Source organism: Chelonoidis abingdonii, chromosome 26 (assembly GCF_003597395.2).
Source record: "Chelonoidis abingdonii isolate Lonesome George chromosome 26, CheloAbing_2.0, whole genome shotgun sequence".
NCBI lineage: Eukaryota > Metazoa > Chordata > Testudines > Testudinidae > Chelonoidis > Chelonoidis abingdonii.
In genome coordinates this window covers 12,345,121-12,365,735 of record NC_133794.1, presented here as the reverse complement: position 1 = coordinate 12,365,735, position 20,615 = coordinate 12,345,121, and the positions used below count along the sequence as shown (strand labels likewise).

The 20,615-nt window shown below is 43.3% G+C and overlaps 1 protein-coding gene across 1 annotated transcript; it reads left to right on the top strand.

The window, feature by feature from the left end:
- Positions 1–8,402: 8,402 nt before the first annotated feature.
- On the top strand, positions 8,403–18,306 carry LOC116828507 (keratin, type II cytoskeletal 75-like). Its single transcript, XM_032786810.1, has 10 exons — positions 8,403–8,978; positions 10,613–10,824; positions 12,339–12,399; positions 13,593–13,688; positions 14,667–14,831; positions 15,713–15,838; positions 16,602–16,822; positions 17,370–17,398; positions 17,504–18,139; positions 18,224–18,306. The coding sequence occupies exons 1-10, from the start codon at positions 8,403–8,405 to the stop codon at positions 18,304–18,306; spliced, it is 2,205 nt and encodes a 734-aa protein (XP_032642701.1).
- The last annotated feature ends 2,309 nt before the right edge of the window (positions 18,307–20,615 follow it).

The following is a 20,615-nucleotide window of genomic DNA, read 5'->3' as shown; positions in this document are numbered from 1 at the left end:
GAGCATCCTGGAGCTCTGGTATGAGGTAACTTAGGCCCTGTACCTATTCTGTTATTGTCTGGCATAAATATGCATTCAGCCACTATAAGGGACAATAATTCTGTCTGAAATTGTATAAATAAAGGCAAAACCTGATTAAAACTAAAATTAGGCAGGCTTGTGACCGAGTTTCCCATCTCACATTCTCAGCACACCTCTTCCTCCCCATTAGCTTTGGAGCTGTTTGATTTCATTCTGGAAGAAACTGCAACATCTCCAGGATGCTTCTTAATTGGAGATATCATGCTTCAAAAGTCTGGTTCAAACGACTGCTAGTTTTGCCGCGGCCTCCATTTTTTTCCGTGTTTGAATGGGAATCATTCAAAGAAGTGGGCCACAAGAAACCTCATGAAGTTCAACAAGGACAAGTGCAAAGTCCTGCACTTAGGACAGAAAAACCCCATGCACTGCTACAGGCTGGGGACTGTTTGGCTAAGTAGCAGTGCTGAAGAAAAGGATCTTGGGGTTACGGTAGATGGAAAGTTGAACATGAGCCTACAGTGTGCTCTTGTAGCCAAAAAGGCTAATAGCATACTGGGCTGTATTAGTAGGAGTGTTGCCAGCAGATCGAGGGATGCGATTATTCCCCTCTATTCGGCACTGGTGAGGCCGCATCTGGAATATTGTGTCCAGTTTTGGGCGCCACACTACAAAAAGGACGTGGAACAATTGGAGAGAGTCCAGCGGAGGGCAACAAAAATGATTAGAGGACTGGAGCACATGACTTATGAAGAGAGACTGAAGGAACTGGGCTTATTTAGCCTGCAGAAGAGAAGACTAAGGGGGGATTTGATAGCAACCTTCAACTACTTGAAGGGATGCTCCAAGGAGGAGGGAGCTAGGCTGTTCTCAGTGGTGACGGAGGACAGAACAAGGAGCAATGGTTTGAAGTTGCAGTTGCGGAAGTCGAGGCTGGATATTAGAAAAAACTTTCTGACTAGGAGAGTGGTGAAGTATTGGAATGGGTTACCTAGGGAGGTGGTAGAATCTCCATCTTTAGAGATATTTAAGGTCCAGCTAGACTGCACCCTGGCTGGGATTATTTAGGGAAAGTGGTCCTGCCTTTAGCGGGGGTTGGACTAGATGACTTCACGAGGTCCCTTCCAACCTTTTGATTCTATGATTCTATGATTTTAGAACAGTGGTTTTCAACTCTGGTCCATGGACCTTGGTCCGCAGATTAAGTCTAAGATTTCCAAAGGGGTCCATAGTTCCATTCAAATATTTGTAGGGGTCCCCGAATTAAAAAAAAGGTTGAAAATCACTGGTTTAGAATACCCATGACCTCTTTTCATGCACATGTATTACCATGCTAGAGCTGGAAGTGAAGGTGGATTTGTTGAGAGAGGATCTGGAATTGCTGAGATGTGTGTTTGAAAAGGTAAGGACTCCTCCCATTCTATCCAGATGCAAATTCAGCATCTGCTTTTCCGGAAATCGCCTTTATTTTGGGAACAATCCAGATTGCATTTGACAGAATGGATTTCATAGCTGGAATTTCTATTTTTATTAATCCACTCCTACATGTGGAACTGTCAATCCCACATAAAGTTATACTGGGAATCTTCAACATTGAGCAGGAATCCACATGGTGACAAACCAACAGCGGTGGGAATAGTAAACCTCATCCACAGGGCATGGGCCACTTTTCAGGGTGAGTGGACCCTACATCTGGATTAAAGGGGAGAGGACTCTATATTTCTCACAGGCAAAGCTCTTTACTTTGGACTTTAGTTGCAGGATCAAAACTTGGTCAATAAAATTAGCAGCGTGTTTTCCCAGGAATATGAATGAGGGGATCTGGAGAAGGAGCTCGAACACTATCGCTTGATTGAAACTTTATGCCAGGGTTTCTCAAACAGGGGTTGCTGCTTCTGTAGGGAAAGCCCCTGTCAGGCCGGGCCGGTGTGTTTACCTGCCCCGTCCGCAGGTCCAGCCGATTCTGGCTCCCACTGGCTGCAGATCGCTGCTCTGGGCCAATGGGAGCTGCTGGAAGCAGTGTAGGCCGAGGGACTTACTGGCCGCTGCTTCCAGCAGCTCCCATTGGCCTGGAGCAGCAATCTGCAGCCAGTGGGAGCCACGATCGGCCGGACCTGCGAACAGGGCAGGTAAACACACCAGCCCGCCAGGGGCTTTCACTACAGAAGCAGCAACCCCTGTTTGAGAAACCCTGTTTTATGCAACTTCAATTTTATATTTCTGCATATAGTGATAAACTGTGCAATGCACCCGGCAAATCATGTGAAATCTGCAAACAATCTCCTTAACCACTAGTTGACTTATAATATACACTTGGAATACCTAGTAGAAAAACAACTGCACTTCAGGGACATTATGCCCCAACTCTGTCTCAATCCTCCTCAATCTGGAATTGAAACGGTAACATTCCCTTTGTCTCTGACAGGTTGCCTGTTTGCAAACAGCCATTTGTGATGCTGATCAGAATGGAGATTGTGCCCTTAAAGATGCCTGAGATAAATATGTTAGATTGCAAAAAGCCCTACAGAAGTCCAAGGGCTGGCATGCATGCTACGGGATTGCCACGGGCTGCTGAATGTCAGGTTGGTCCTGGATATTGAGATTGCTACATACAAGACATAGCAGAAAGGAGAAGAAAAGAGGCAGGCACATAATACCTGTAGGTACTGTGTATAGTACTCAACATTTCAATGATTCTACTTTGTATTCAATGAGAATTCAATTATTTAATCATCAGCAGATATAGAACAAGTAATATTGCCACATACCAATACAGGACGTTGTGTTGCTCCAAGATTATGTATGCTTGGATTTTCAAAGGCACCTAAGGGATTTTCATGCTCAACTCCCACTGAATTTCAAATGGAAGTTGGGTGCCTAATTCACTTAGACACCTTTGAAAGTCCCGGCTGTAGAATGTGTCTCGTAGTTAGATGAATTTCTAAAGAAGTTAGGTCTTATCTAATGCAGCTCCTTAGTAACATAGTTGGTTTATGGGATAATTTGTTTCTTTGTTTCCCCCCAACAGGATATGTTCAATGCCTCATGGTCACTGGGTAAATACTAAATGAAGCAGACAGGTAGCAGGTTTAAAACTAATAAAAGGAAGTTCTTCTTCACACAACACACAGTCAACCTGTGGAACTCCTTACCTGAGGAGGTTGTGAAGGCTGGGACTATAACAATGTTTAAAAGGGAACTGGATAAATTCATGGTGGCTAAGTCCATAAATGGCTATTAGCCAGGAAGGGTAAAGAATGGTGTCCCTAGCCTCTGTTAATCAGAGGATGGAGATGGATGGCAGGAGAGAGATCACTTGATCATTGCTTGTTAGGCTCACTCCCTCTGGGGCACCTGGCATTGGCCTCTGTCGGTAGACAGATACTGGGCTAGATGGACCTTTGGTCTGACCCGGTACGGCTGTTCTTATGTTCTTATGTTCTACAGTGGATGTAGACCCTGACCCGATCAAATGAGCCAAAAGACCTTTCAAATTCCTGTGCACAAAAAGCACACTGACAAAGAGAACCTGAAGAGTGAGTTATTTAACCCAGGACCATTTCAGAAAAAATTCAGGATAAGAGGGGCAAAGTGGTGTCAGCATATAGAACATTCTATGCCATTACATTATAATCTGAAGTGGAAGATGCAATGAAGCGTAAAGTAGGAGGGGAGGACCACAAACCAAGATCTGGAGGGGCAACTGCCCCCCAATGTCCCATAGCAAGTGATGCCCCTGCTCACTAATATGAACTGAATTGACCTTGGGCAAAATATAAAGGTAAATGAGGACTAAAGATGGATGCTTCTCTGTAGTGCTTTTGAGAAAATGGCACCGTATTGTTGACTATCTGGAGATTATGAAGGATCTCAATTCCAAATAGATTTTGTCTTGTATCAGAGAGATTGGCACCTCCACAGAGAGTTGGGTGAATAACTCATCTGGCAGTTTGGTGGCAGCTCTGAAGAAATGAAAAAATGATATGTTCCATTTGAAATGAATCTCACATTTTTGGTGAATTGAGAAGCTCTGTTTCAGAGTGAGGACTTGGACCTTGGTTTCTCACATGCCACTAAAGGGTATTAACTAGGGGGGTAAGGGTAACAAGGAAGGGGGCAGGGTAGTAGAAGCTGCAACACCACCACTGTCTCCTCCTCCCCCTCTGTTTTAGAGTAGAAGAAACTATTCATGTCAAATTTGTGAATAGTTTCAGGTCAACCAAAACTGCATTTTTCATTGAATAACCTATTTGTCTAGGGGAAGGATAGCTCAGTAGTTTGAGCATTAGCTTGCTAAACCTAGAGTTAAGAGTTCAGTTCTTGAGGGGGCTACTTAGGGATCTGGGGCAAAATCAGTACTTGGTCCTGCTAGTAAAGGGAGGAGGCTGGACTCAATGACCTTTCAAGATCCCTTCCAGTTCTAGGAGATAGGTATATCTCCAATTATTATAAAATTTGTTGTCGGCTTTTCCTACATCTACCATAGTCAGTGTGTCCTGAAAAGACATAAGAGTCATATAGGGGATAGCTTTTATTCTATGTAAATTCTTATACATTGTTCCACTAGTGCATTAGTCAACATGACTAACACCTGTCATATGTAGTTCATTCTCTCTCTGCTCTTCTCCCCCCTGGGGGATAATTGCAAGGTTTTGTTTTCAGAGGGGTTTGTTTGATAGATCTCTGTAATTAGGAGACTGACAAGCTGACGGGGTTATGACGGGGAGATGAGATGGATTTGAGGCAGAGATGCTTAGTGCAAAGCAGTCTTTGAAGCCTGTCATCAAAGTAGGTGTGAGGAGAACCAATGGCTGGATTTCACAGAAGCTTTGTGAAACAACTTAATGGAAACTTTCTGTTCCCTTTCCAAAGGAACCACTGAATCTGCCAAGCCTCAAAGCTTGGAGTGTCGCACCAGAACTGTTACCTAGCAATAATGTTAATCAAGAAATGGCTGGATATCCCCGATGTAATATTTTGGGGGAGACGGTCACAACTGAAAAGGATCTTAGTATCTAGATTCAATATTTGAAGGTAAATGACCATAGGAACACTCCAGTGTCTCAGGCCTTGTCTAAACTACCACTTACTTTGGTATAACTTATATCACTCAGGGGTGTGAATAATCCACCCCCCTGAGTGATGTAAGTTACACCGACTTAAGTGCCTGTGTGGACATGGCCTGAAATACTCATGGAGGTATAGTTATAGTGCTGACGGGAGAGTGCTTCCTTGTGAGCATGGAGCATTTTCACCAGACATGCTACAGCCGATGTACCGCTTATAGTGTAAACTAGCCCTCAGTGGGAATAGTGTTTAGGCTCCAATTCAGCAAAGCACTTAAAACATTTTCCTAACTTTAAGCAAGGTCTAGAGTCCATCCCTATATAGCAGCTCATGCTTAACTCCTATGGAACTCAAGCGCATGCTTTAAGTTTAGCATGTACTCACATGTTTTGCTGAATAAGGATGGAGTTAAGGAAATGTTTAAAAGCTCGGCTGAATCAAGACCAGCCTTACAGCCTGGGATTCACATCTCACCAATGAAGAGGAAAAAAATCATACATATACTGTGGTTCTTCAAAGATGCTAGTCAGCAAGGATACAGAAGGCAAAATCAGAAAGGACATTAAAGAAAAGGGTGGCTTCAGAATTTTACTAGTTCTGAGCGTATGAGGATAAATAAATAGACATAAAACACTATTAAAATGCGTCCTTCAAAAAAATGACCTTGCAAAAACTTCAAAGGAGTGAAGGTTTCACACAGTGCTTGGGGCTTTGATCACATGACTGCAAGCCGACTTTTATGAGAAAGCAGTTAAAAACCTGAAGCGCTGCCTTCAGATGGCTCCTCTAATGTACCAGCAGAGCAATCGAAAATCAGAGTCACTTGTGAGCATATGAGGAAGGAATCAAATGTTGAACCACACACTGGGAACTTGCAGCACAGAGTGGAAAATGCTGCAAGTGTTACACATGGAGAAAGATATAAGTAGGCTTGGAATGATTCAATTTTTATTGGTAAATGTCAATTAGCATCGATTTCCCTGCGCACGCACATAGACTGACAAAAATATTTCCATCAATGATAATGAAAATATAGAGATAGATGAAGTAAGGAAAACGCTATTTGAGAGCTTATTGGAATTTGATGTAAGGATGTTTACTTGATATAGTTTGATATATGATGTGGACAGTTTGCGTTAATGGTTATAAAGCTTTAACGTTTTGAATCTCAGTGAATAGGGTCAAAAATATTTGTCTGACCGTCATCTTCGTGTACCACAACTCTGAACATGTACATTGATAAAACTAGAAAAAACACTTAAAATACATAAAATGACATGCGTCCGCTGATGTGGGTATTTACCCATGAAAGCTCATGCTCTAATATGTTTGTTAGTCTATAAAGTGCGACAGAACTCTTTGCTGCTAAAATACATAAGTTTATGCAACTGTGAACATTTAAATTGATAAACATCTAAAAAAGCTTAGAAATAAACATCAATATTATCTGTTGAAATTATTAAAAATAATGGATTCTGCCAAGCCTTGGTATGAGTTATGGGCATAGAGCCCTCAGCTCACGGAAGTAGGGAATTGGGAACCTTTTTATCACTTTACATCTGGTTAGATGGCATGATACAGAGCTCGTTAGAGCTAAAGGCCAGATGATGTTTCGATTCAAATCCCGGGTGGTAATACTTCTACCGACTGCACTCAATCTGTTTTCAAAGTCAACCACCCAGAAGTCCTGTGCAACGATTGTGCCAAAACTCTAGTCAAAAAAACAAAGGTGTTTGTGAATTTTTCCCTTTCAGGTTACTGACATGAGCTTCAGCTCATTAGGAATTCCCTTGATTATAATTACATTCAATACTTTTGAAGTTAATTTCATCCAGCTGATTAAATTTGTGTAACAAGATCTACAGGACTGGAAAAATAATCACATTATCTAGATAGGATGTAGAAACCTACTGAGCAGGGTTTTTCCTTAATAACACGTCTTGGTTGCCTATACACACGCCCATTGAAATGTTCAGAAAATTCAAAGTCCCTTTAAGGATTTTAATTGAATGACACAAACCCTCTCATTAAAGAAATTACAATAATTTAATGTCAAAGGGGTGTGGCACACAGAGCAAGGAAAAAAATTAGTTTCAGATGCAATTTTTCAACAGATTTAAAACTTTTCATTCCATTTTGTTTATCGAGTGTCTCCAGAAATCTCTTGCTTGAATTCTAGGATGGTGTCAGCCAAATTACATACAGATATTGAGACTGAAAAGGCACAATTTCTCCCTGATAACTGCCACCCAGACATGTAGTTTGACTATACATGCTTTGCTGGGTATGCCCAAGATGTTTTCATGTGTCCTGTGTTGCATCCATAGAGGTGTAAGAGCATGTGTGCTTATAACAATCCATTCAATACCCCATACTACTCTTCTTCCATGAGTTGATCTTTGTACTTTTTGCCAGAAGCTGGGAATGGGCAATGGAGGATGGATCACTTGATGATTCCCTGTTCTGTTCATTCCTTCTGGGGCACCTGGCATTGGCCACTATCGGAAGAGAAGATACTGGGCTAGATGGACCTTTGGGCTGACCCAATCTGGCTGTTCTTGTATTCTAATGTACTGTGCCTACTGGCAGAATCCAGCTGTTTAAGAGATCCTGAAAAATGGACCAGTAACGTAGACCAGAACCCTGTCATGGTATCAAGTATCGGGGTAGGGGGGATAGCTGTGTTAGTCTGTATCCACAAAAACAACAAGGAGTCTGGTGGCACCTTAAAGACTAACAAATGTATTTGGGCATAAGCTTTCATGAGTAAAAAACCTCACTTGTTCAAGAGCATCTGTCATGGTAGGCACTGCATTTGTCGAGCACCTCGCACAATGGGATCTTGGTCCATGAATGGGACTCCTAGGAACTATAAGAATAAATAATAACAAGAACAACATTCTGCAGCCTGTTCTCTTGTAGCATTAAGAGTGGTGAAACTCAGCTGTAAATAAGGAGTCCCTTGACTTGTTTGGCTAAACTATAATTAGACTTTAAGGAAGCAGAGTAATTAATTAAAATATAAGTCCTGCAAGTGAATCTTGCAAGCAAAGCATATATTTTAATTTCACATTTATTTCATGTGTAATAGAATGTTTGCTCTGTTTAGCTTCTTTATAAGCCATTTCTTGCTGCCAGGCAAACCAAACCCACAATCTATAAACTAATTTTATGCATTCCATGCAGCTCCTGAAACATATATAAGGTGAAGTTCCTTAAATCTATTCAAAGGAAAGCTCTTTCCTTCACTCTCTGCTCTTCTCTTCCACTTGACTGCTTTGCTGATACTGCTCCATTCTCACTCCAACCAAGCCACCATGAATCGAATGTGTTTCTCATCTGGTTCCCTTGGTGGAAGAAGGTGCTTCTCTTCGGCTTCTGCCGTTTGTGGCCTCAGTGGAGGTAGAACCAGCTCAGGCTCCATGTCCTGGCCTGCCGGAAGAAGTGAAAGTGGTGGCTTTGGCAGCACAAGTGTCTTTGAGCTGGGTAGAAGTCACAGAATTTCCTATGGTGGAGGCTATGGTCTTGGACACTGTGGTGCATATGGTGGTGGGGGGTATGGTTACGGCGCAGGCTATGGCAGTGGTGGGGGCTTTGGCAGCCATTTCGGTGTTGGCAGTGGTGGAGGTTATGGTAGCTGTGTAGGCTACGGCAGTGGAGGCTATAGAGGTTCCTCTGGCTTTGGAGGGTACTCCCCCTACCATTTCGGAAGCGGTGTACGTTACGGCGTCGGACATGCAGGTAGAAGTGACAGTATCCAAGGGGTGTGCATCCATCCGGAACTGTTAAAGCCTCTTTCTGTGGGGGTTGACCCGGAAGAACATAAAATACGAGCACATGAGAAGGAGCAGATAAAATGTCTCAATGACCAGTTCGCCTGCTTCATTGACAAGGTAAGAGTATAAAGCACCTTTATTTTTCTTAATACTGAAAAACAGAGATAAGACAGAGTTCATCTTGGAGATCCAAGCTTCCCCAGACTTCAGAGGTGTTCACCTTTGGAACATTTAGCTTGGCCTCTGATAGCCCATGAGGTGTACAAAAAATTGATATTAGTATGATAGGTTAATTTAGTTGATATTCCTTTCCTTCCTAGACAAAAGAATACCTAGGAAGCCACAGCATCTCTCAATGGTTCTCTGCTGAGAAAGAATCAATAGTAAAATATTGATAAATCGAATGCCACTCAGACATAATGGTTATGGGTAGCAGTATAAAATCCTAAGATAGAATAGGACCAGTGACAATTTCTATCAAAGCACAGTGTTTTAATGGTTTGTACCAATAGCCCTCATGGACACAGAAGGAATTTTATACTCTTAAATAGTATTTGTGCTATAATATGTGGAAATACACAGGGATTTAACTAAAATAAAGTAGTTCTCTTTCAACTTCCATGAATCTCACCCCGGTAAAGTTGATTTAATGTAGTTATTTTGAAGTGGGATGTATTGCAAATTTCATATTCATTATTATTGTTAAGGATAAAATGAGCTGCATTAAAGTAACCTGAAAAGGAACAACAGCAACAACAAAAAAAACTGTTTCTGCCTTTTTGCTTCTTTGTGACATATGGTGGAGAGGACCTAGGTCGTTGTGTTCTTCAGCTTCTTTTCTTTTCCATGACAAACATCAGCAATGTTGAATCTTCTCTCCCCTGGGGTGTTTTTGGGAGCACTTTTTGAATGACTCAGTAAAGTGTAAGAGGAGCTTCTTTATTCCTATCACTGAAAATCAAGGGATGACTGAACCATGGTTTATAAGAATCTTCACAGCGAGAAAATAATCTAGCAGAGAAAGGCAGAACTAGAACCAATGACTGGAAGCTGCCACCAGACAAATTCACATTAGAAATCAGGCACCAATTTTTAACAGTTAGGGTGATTGGCCATTGGAGCAAACTATCACAGGAAGTGGTGGATTCTCCAACTCTCGATATCTTTAAATCAAGACTGGATGCCTTTTTGGAAGATACACTGTAATCAAACACAAGTATTGAGCTCAATATAGGGATAAGTTGGTGAAATGCCATGGCCTGTGTTTTACAGGAGGTCAGATTGGATGTTCTAATAGTCCACTTTGGCTTTCAGATCCATGAATCTATGAAAAGGTTGAGTTGTTTCTTGCTTTACCAGGACCACTTTTCTTTGCAGGGATTTATTTAAAGAGGCATTACCCAGAATCTTCTAAGCAGTGTGAATAAAAATCACTTCTTCTCTCAAGCCAGGTCTGTACTACAGGCCTATACTGGTATAGGTACTTTGCTCAGGGGTGTGAAAACCCCCCTTTTTATGTTGGTGGGAGAGCTTCTTCTGTTGACACAGCTACTGCCTCTTGCGGAGGTGGATTATCTACACCAAGAGGAGACGGTCTTCTGTCAGCATGACAGCGTCTTCACTTAAGCGCTACAGTGGCGCAGCTGTGCCAATGCAGTATTTTAAGTGCAGCCCTGCCCTCAGTTTACAAGATTAAATGTCTCTCGGAGGCTTTAGAAGAGTTAAAACAATATTGCATATTTGGCTTTCAGGTCCGCTTCCTTGAGCAGCAGAACAAGGTGCTGGCAACCAAATGGGATCTCTTGCAGCAGCACGCTGTACCAGCAAGGAGAGACCTTGAACCTATTTTCGAGAATTACCTCTGCCAACTGAAGAAACAGCTGGAATGTTTGTTACATGACAGGGCGAGACTGGACGATGAAGAAAAGGCCGTCCAGGACTTGGTCCATGAGTACAAAAGCAAGTAAGTGAGACGGTGAAGTGCATAAAAGCTGTATACTAGGGCTAAAGAACCATAGTGCGTGCTGGAAAGGAACAGAGAGAGCTACTCGCCCATGTTTCGGTCAAGAAAATCTAAATCCCAAGCCCTCCTTTCCTGTTATGTTTCTGCATCCATGAACTATTCTCCAATATCAGAGCTACAGACTCATCTATGTCCACCTCATCTTCAGATTCTTAAAGCCATTCTTGACTTGAATTTTCACGGGTGCTGTCAACCCCCAAAAACTATAGCCTGTGTCATTTCCTCCCTATGCCTTCCTCCTTATTGTCACTTCATTCATCCTACCTCCCAGCAGGTATCTGGGTTGCAGGTATTGTTGTTATTGTGCTGGAGCTGCCTAGAAGCCCCAGTCACAGACTGATACCCTATTCTGTTCAAACACAGAAGCTGGGAATGGGCGATAGGGGAGGGATCACGTGATGGTTACCCGTTCTGTTCATTCCCACTGAAGCACCTGGCATTGGCCACTGTCGGAAGACAGGATACTGGGCTAGATGGACCTTTGATCTGACCCAGTATGGCCGTTCTTATGTTTTTATGTTCTTAAAAAGATGATTATTGCCCCAAGATCTTACCATCTAGGTGTCTCGGCTCTAGCTGCTCATTGTTCCACCAGTAAGGAACACCAGGCTCTTTAACTGGTTTTGTGATGGTTCTTTTAGTCTTTGCTTCTTGGTTGCTATGGGTGCAAATCACACCTGTGCAGAGGGCCAGCGTAAACCCTGCCTGTGATTTATGTCTTGTTTCAGGATTAAGGGGTTGAGGCCTTGGGAAATCCAGCATAAGCACTCAAACTAAAGTTTAAATGGGCCTCCCTGTATAAACTTACAAGGAAGTAGAAAGACACAGAGATGTTCACAAGGAAGTAGAAAGACACAGAGACGTTCAAACCCACAACAATGTGGGAGGCCACCTCACAGATTTATACAGCTTTCCATTTGTAAATGCTGGGCCTGATTCACCTTTGTGTTACTCTGGTTTGAATCAGTGTAACGCCACTGAAATTAGTGAAGTAAGGGTATGTCTTCACTACTTGTCGAATTAGCAGGCAGCGATCGATCCAGGTGGGATCGATTTATCATGTCTAATCTAAATGTGATAAATCGATCCCCAAGCACTCTCCCGTCGACTCCTGTATTCCAGCGTCACGAGAGGCGCAGGCAGAGTCAATGGGAGAGTGGCAGCAGTGGACTCGCTGCGGTGAAGACACCACAGTAAGTCAATCTAAGTACATCGACTTACAACGTAGCTGAAGTTGCGTAACTTACATCGATCCCCTCCTCCACCAGTGTAGACTGTTGGGAAACTGTAGGGATACATTGAGGCAGGATCACTAATTTTGTCAGAAACAGTCATATAAAAAAATGAGCAGGGTACAAAATTAATAGGGAACAGCTTTGTTTGTATCACTCTTCCTGTCTTTGCTAATGGCTTAGACGACAGAGTCAAACATTGGCTCTCCTTTCTTCTCATAGATATGAAGGGGAAATCAACAAACGCACGCATGCAGAGAATGAGTTTGTGGTGCTCAAGAAGGTAAGTCAGGCTACAAAAGCATGAAACAAGACAAAATTAGCTGTTTTGGGCATTTCACTTTAAACTCGGTCCTAGACCAAATCCTCAACCAGTGGAAGTGGTTGTATTTCAATGGAATCATGCCAGTTTAAATCAGCCGAGTCACTGCTCTGCAACAAGGTTTAATAAAATACTGAATGGAAAGGTTTTTGAAATCATTATACTTGAGGAAATTAAGGGGCAAACTTTGCCCTGATGTTCTCCTCACAGCTCCTCTTGATGGAGGACAATTGGCGCTGGGGTAGAAAAGGAAGCATATTTTAACCATCAAGGGAAAACTATCCATTTTTCTTGCTTGCTTCCACTTTGGAATCAGGAGATGAAAAATCATATTTTCAGTGTTCATTTTGGACAATCGCTAATTGGTATTGGGTTTTAATAAATCACGTCTAGGCATACTTTAGTGTGGAGGGATGAACTATGAGATAACCTTTTGGGAATCTTTCCAGTCCTACATTTCTATGAACCAAGTGACAGAGCTGGACTCTGGCCTTAAAGGGCCAACAGAGATTTCCCTTGAGGAGGGAAGTTCTTTGCTGCCATAAATTCAGAGCTGGCAGCTGTGTCAGCTTGTCCCTCCCCACATCCTGGCATGATGGGGGAAAGAAGAATGGGGATGGTAGAGTAGAACTCAACAAGGAAGATTCTCTGACAGTGGTAGATGCCTGAGCAGTCAATGGGCTGCCCTAAATGATGCAGGGGGTGGGGTATCACCTAATCAGCTGCCATAACAACCTCCTGGTGGCATCCCCTGAGGAGCTCAAACACAGGGAAGAAAAGAGCCTGTAGTGCCTGGTTCTTATCTACACCAAAGACCCTTACATCACTCTGACAGTGTAAAAGGGCCATAATGTGGCAATGAATTATATTTACACTCGATATAAGGCCTGTTTATATGGCCACATTGGTATAAAGTGATCTTTTGTGACGAGGACAATATTGTTTGTAAAAAAAAATACCATCATCTTTCCATGGATTTGAAAGATATTTAGTTTTTCCCCTGTAAGACGTCAGAGGGTCCTGAGGAAGCCTCATGTCTGAGACATCCTGCTCCAAAATCCTGACCAGAAGACGACTGCGGGAGTTGCTATTGTTGCTATGTTTCTCAGTGTTTGGATCAATACCATTTCTGATTGCCTGGGGCTGCTTTTCAGGATGTGGACTGTGTCTTCATGACCAAAGAGGAGCTGGAGGCCAAGCTGTTGCAGCTGAGGCAGCACTTTGATTTCCTGAAATGCTTCTTTATTGAGGTAGGTATTCTGCCCATTCTAGCCACTTGAAGATTGGTCCCAATGCAATATTAATCGATGACTTTTCTGAAACCGCAGTAAGGGTTGTTACGAAGAAGCCTAATGCAGGCAAAATAATTTTCTTTAGAAAATTTCTAACCCTGTGGCCACTTCTATCAATCACTCTACATAGAAGATATTTCTTTATAAATAAGAATTATTATATTAAAAAAGCCACGTGCTTTCAGACATGCATGGAGACAAAGGAACAGACTGTCTTGCCTGCATCTGGTTGGGAAATCAGGTTTATTTTTTCATGAAAAATTTGGATGTTTCATTGAAACAGTGAGAACCAGACAACTTTCAGCCAAAACCAGTCAAACTGAAAAATGTTTGGGGGAAACAGCTATTTTCTGCTAAAAAAAAGGTTTGTTTAGACAGAAACCCAATTTTCCATCAGAAAAAGTTTTGTCTGAAAATATTCAACCAGCTCCAGCCTTGGACGTTGTGTCTTCATTTACCCTTATGCATAGTGAGTTTGAATCATAAGGGTACAATTTAAACCCAGTTTCCATTGACTTAAACTAAATGATGATACAAGGTGAGCAGTAGTAGCATTTCAGGCCCAGTGCCTCTGCCTTACAAAGCTCACAGTCTAAAGAATGGCAAAATAAATGGTACTTTATAGTAGTGATATTGTTTTGTAAATCTCTACATCGGGATTTCTCCATCCTTCATCAGAAAGTCACAATGTGGCAAATAGGGTCCATCTACCAGTCCTCACACCCTGCAGTAGCTGGAAACAGACTACCTACTGGGTAACTCAAGCCTTATTTCTGGGTTAAGGGAAAACTCTTTTCTTTGCGGTTTTATTTATAGTTTGGCCAAATAAATTAGGGGCATGCTTCTTGACAGAACACATGGGAGTGTGGATGAGAGGAACTGTATGTGAAGGGGCTGTAACGTTAAGACCTGACTGAGACTTTATGCAACTTGCAGGAGCGAGCTCAGCTAGATGGCCAGCTCTGCGATACCGCCATTGTTTTGGAAATGGACAACAGCCGAAACCTGGATCTCAGTGGAATTATCCAGAGTGTTAAATGCTGTTATGAGGAAATTGCTCAAAAGAGCAAAGGAGAAGCTGAGACGTTCTACCAAACTAGAGTGAGTAATCACAAAGCTATAGTGTATGGAGATAAAGCCGTCATTTGGTCACTCTACCACTTCCACAAAATCATGAGCATGGGACAATTTCTTTCTTCTCAATGTATGATACATGCTGAAAAAACATCTTCGCTCTGCTCAGTTGCAGTGACGTGTCTTGTGAAGACGTGATTCTCATTGACCATCTACCTCTACAATCTGCTTAATAGCTAGAAGTGGGATATTTACGAAAAATAATCATAGAATCATAGAATATCAGGGTTGGAAGGGATCTCAGGAGGTCATCTAGTCCAACCCCCTGCTCAAAGCAGGACCAACACCAACTAAATCATCCCAGCCAGGGCTTTGTCAAGCCTGACCTTAAAAACCTCTAAGGAAGGAGATTCCACCACCTCCCTAGGTAACCCATTCCAGTGCTTTACCACCCTCCTAGTGAAAAAGTGTTTCCTAATATCCAACCTAAACCTCCCCCACTGCAACTTGAGACCATTACTCCTTGTTCTGTCAGCGGGTACCACTGAGAACTGCATCTATCATTTTAGTACAAAGCAGTGATCGATAACTGGGATGCTCTTTCCCAACCTTGACATATCATTAAATATTATTATTATTATTATTATTAAGTCCCAGTTACGGATCAAGACTCCACTACACGAACACATAACAAAAAGACAGTCCTGGTCTCGAAGATTGTACAGACTAAGTTACTTACGTTTGGGCGCATCTATGAATTCCAGATGACGCCTTCGCTTGTTTACACTCATATCACAATTGTGTATTTTCCCATGAGCAGAGATTTCTATGAGACTCAGAACAACTGCCACCTGTCTTGGAATGGATGATAATTAATTTATAGCAATTACCTTGTTTCCAAATACTAGCTTGAGGAGCTGAGCACCAACAGAGGCAGATTCTGCGATGATCTGAAGAATATCCAGGGTGAAATAGCGGAGCTGAAACGGCTGATCCACAAACTGCAGGGCGAGACCGATAAAGTGAAGAAAGAGGTAGGATAGATTTGTTTGCTTTCTCCTAGATTGATTGCTCTTGCCTCTGTGTAAAATTCACAGCTGTTCAGAGGAACAGCACAAGATCTACAGGCCAGTTAAGTGCCAATTCAGAATAATCCCTGATGGTTGACCCTCTGCACAGGAGTGAATTTCAATGCTGGCAAGTCTATATGGGGCCAGGAATCAGCTGGCAGAGTTCAGCATAACTCCATTGACTTGAATGAAGTTAAATCTATTGACACAAGCAGAGGATCTAACCCATGGACCCTGTTCTAAAATCCAATAGCAATATGATGGATATATACTCACCTGCTCTGTTAGCTATTTCAAACCTGAGCGTTCCTTCCTTCCTTCCTTTCCATTTACTTGTGATAGGTCATATAAGATCCTTGGTGTTGTTTATTATTGGTATCTCAGAGGTGACCGGAAGGGCCTAATTGGGAATTGGGACACCATTGTTTCAGGCAGTGTGCTTAGCATCTTCAGGTTTCTGGTGCTAATGCTCACAGAATGTGACCTGAAAGTCGGCGTTGCATAAATGCTCAAGTTTGCAAGCTTAATGTTGATGTTCATTGCTAGTAACACTTGATCTCACAAGACCAGGCTGCAGACAAAAAAGACAGGTGGTGGAAGCACATCTGAAACAGATCTATTTCGATATTCAAATGGGCATTTAGAAAAGAGGTTTGCGGTATGGTCTTAACTCTGGTGAAGAGCTGCACAATGACCCTTTGGTTTCCCCACTCTCACCCCTTCACAGATTGCCTGTCTGCAGACAGCCATTGCTGATGCTGAGCAACGAGGCGACTGCGCCCTCAAAGACGCCAGAGAGAAGCATATTGATTTGCAGAACGCCTTGCAGAAGGCCAAGGACAAACTGGCCTGCATGCTGCGGGACTACCACGAGCTACTCAACGTCAAGATGGCCTTGGATATTGAGATAGCTACATACAGAACACTGCTGGAAGGAGAAGAAACCAGGTAAGTACATCATATGTTTTGTAGCACGGTAACATTTCAAGTAGCCCCAATAGTGTTTGATGGGAACAAAGTTAATATAATCAGTAAGAAAGAAATTGAATAATATTGCAACATCCGGATTCAGGCCACTATCTGATTTATGGAGGAAGAGTGTGTCTAAGAGAAGGAGATGAGTTCTTTAAAGATAGTCGGGGTAAAATTTTCAACAGCATCTAAGCGATTTAGGAGCTTAAGCCCTGTTTTCAAAAGTGAGGTAGGCACTTAAGAGTCTAAGTCCTGTTGACTTTCAATGACTCCTAAGGCTGGAATTTTCAAAGGAGCTTAAAAGACTTGAGGCACCCAATTCCCACTGAATTTCAATGGGATTTTGGTGCCTTACTACCTGGAAGTCCTTGGAAAATCCCAATCTAGGTCACTTTTTTGAAAATAGGATTTAAGATCCCTAATTATTCAGGCATGCTTGAAAATTTACCTGAGGTTTCATTGGCTACAGGTTTCTAAATGCATAGGAGGTCATTTACCTGTATTGTTTTTCTTTCCTTAACAGGATATGCACAGGGAACCCCACAAATGTTGGTAAGTAAACTGAGGATTCACCTTGTTTTTGTAGAAGTCATGTCAGATTTCTTTAAGAGCTTCAAAGCTGCTGTTTAAGTGACTGAACATCTCTTTTTCTCCCAGCTGTGGTCAGCGGTGGCCATACCATCGGGGATTGCAGAGCCGGCTTTGGAAGTGTTTGTGGACCTTTCAAGGGAGGATTCAGCCATGGAATTGGAATGTTTGCCTCCAGTGACGGATTCAGCTCCAGAAGTGCAGAAGGCTTCTCCAGGATGGGAGGTGGCTATGGCACAAGGAGTGCCGTCAGCTCTTCAGGAAGGGGATATAGTTCTGGAGGATTAGGTAGTGGAGGAATTGGGTACGGCTTGGGAGGATTCAGCTCTGGAAGTGGGGGATACAGCTACAGACGTGTGCTCAGCTCTGGATTTGCAAGTTCAGGGGGTGCTGGTGGTCACATGGGTGGAGTGAGCAGCTCCGGGAGCGCAGGCGGCGGAGGTGATGTGGGATACCATTCCTCGGGCGGAGTCAGTTCTGTGGGTGGAGTTTGCAGCTCTGGAGACGTAGCCTCCTCTGGAGATGCAGTAGGGAGCTCTGGCGGTGCAAGTGGGGTTCATTCTTCAGTGGAACATTATAGCTCTGGAGGGGTAGGCAGCTCTAGTGGTGGAGTTTATAGCAGTGGAGGTGTAGGAAGCTCTGGTGGTGGAGTTTATAGCAGCGGAGGTGTAGGAAGCTCTGGTGGTGGAGTTTATAGCAGCGGAGGTGTAGGAAGCTCTGGTGGTGGAGTTTATAGCAGCGGAGGTGTAGGAAGCTCTGGTGGTGGAGTTTATAGCAGCGGAGGTGTAGGCAGCAGTGGAAGTGGAGGAGCATACAGCTCGGGTACGCGCATGGTATCAGTCAGCTCTTCAAGCAGAAGGATCATCCGATAAAAGTCCAAACACAGAAGTCTCCTTCGCTGGAATGAAAAATATTTCCTGCCTTCTGACAGCCACATGAATCACAAAATCTGTCATTGACAGTAACCACATATTAAAGAAAAACCTGTGTCCAATGCAATTCGTATGATCAGAAACCACATTCTTCTAAATGTCCCTTTTTGAGAAGCTTTACGCAGTGCTAGTCCTAGAGGGTTATACTATCTTTTTCGTTCAGTGAGTCTGTGGCTGTCTATCGGCATTATCCTGGCTATTAAATCAGACTCCTTTGCCTGATAATTTTGCCCTTCTCCCTCTGGGTTTTCTTGCATTAGCTACACTGGGGATCACAAAGCATTAGGACCCAGAATTTTCCTCATCCTATGGTGAAGCATTTCAGACCGGGAAGCATTAACCATTCGAGATCAGACTGCAGATATCGCTTAGCTTCTCTTATGACATCAGGAAGCAGATTTGTGTTGCTTTTTTTTTTTTTGGTGAGGGTTAGCTGGTTTTGATCAGTTTGCATAATCACTGCCATTCCATTTGCTGCATCCACTCAGTGACCTTTGCTAAAACTCAGTGTAATTACACCAAAGATAAGCATCTGTCTGATTCATCCACAGTTAAACGTCTGCGTTGTTATTCCTGTGTGTATATTGGCTGGAAAGGTCTTGTGCTTTTTCTGTATATACAATTGGAACACCGCTGACTGGCCTCTGCTTATAATTGAGCACTCTAAACTCTCTACTGTTATCTCCAATAAACTGAATGCATAATTCAAGCTTTGTTTCTGAAGAGTTGTTTTTTCTCTCCCTCTGAGGTTTCAAAGAGGCCCTGGAGGTTTTTCGCCTTCCTCTGCAGCATGGGGCACTTGCTGGAGGATTCTCTGCACCTTGAAGTCTTTAAACCACGATTTGAGGACTTCAGTAACTCAGACCTAGGTTAGGGGTTCGTTACAGGAGTGGGTGGGTGAGATTCTGTGGCCTGCGTTGTGCAGGAGGTCAGACCAGATGACCATAATGGTCCCTTCTGACCTTAAAGTCTAAAGACTATGAGTCTAATAGATGCTCAGGGCCAAATAGAAAACCCCAAATGGGTCTGTGGCAAGGCTGGAGTAAAACCCCTTTGAAAGCTCTGCTAAAATGCTGGCTAAGCCCTGCTTTCTGGTAGAGAGGCCAGGTGCAGGGACCCAGGCAATCAGCAGCGAGCCCAGCTGCAGGTCCTAACGAGGGCTGGCTCACTGCAATAAGTTAAGTAGCGACAGCTGGGCTGAAGACAGGCAAGGCTGTAAAATCCGTGGGGAAAGCTCAATCAGGGGGTTAGCCTGGGAGGGGATAGGAAGGTTGCATCTCTGTCTCCTCGCCAAAGGAAAGGAGTCTCATGGGCCAGGAGACCTTGGGAAGGGTCTGACTGGGGATAGCTGTTGGGAGAAGATGGGGGACTACACTGTTGCACTGTAAATAAAGACACAAGGATGAAGCACCGAAGAAGGCGCGAGGGCTCTTTATTTAACCAGCCAACACAGGGCACAGGCATGAGAGAGTGGAAACCTGAGCAGACCCTGTGATGTGGTCATTTTGTAACTAGGGGATAAAATTTTCAAGAGCACCTGTATGAATAAGGAGTCTGATTTTCAGCGAGAGTTTGGAGAAGATTTTCAGAGGCACCCATTAAAAGCTAGTGGGAGTTAGAGGTCTCTTAGAAAATCTCCCTTGAGATCCTACAGCCCAGATCCACAAGGGAACTTAGATGTTGCAACCTCTAACTTTTCAGTGCCTAGAAAATCACTGGAACCACATGATCCACAAAGCCTAAGCAAGGTGCCGAGCTCCTTATACAATGGATGAGCTAGGCACCTAGGAACAGGAGCCACAAAAGCCAGCATACTAGGTCGGGAGTTGCCTAGGCTAACCAACAAGTGATGCCCATCAGAGGGGTATGTCCTAAGCGCTGCCCCTCTGTCAGAGATAGGCGCTTATGTCCAGGCTGCAGGGAGCCTGGAATCAGGCATCTACGCCATTTCTTGCAAGATAGAGTAAGGCACCTGCTCAATTCCACACAAAACGGAGGGGGAGTTTGGATGGGGGGGACTTCCCGTTAGCCCAGTGGTTAGGATACTCAGCTGGGATGTGGGAGAGCCTGATTCAAGTCTGCCTTCTGCCTGATGAGGAGAAAGGATTTGTGGAGGGATCTAGAGCCTGTCAGAGAGGTTAGGCTTTGGGATATTCTGAACTGGATGCTTCTCAATATCACCTGTTGAAGCTGTTCTGCTTTAATTTAATCATTAACAAGGCCAGAAAATGAGTGAGAACAACTCCATA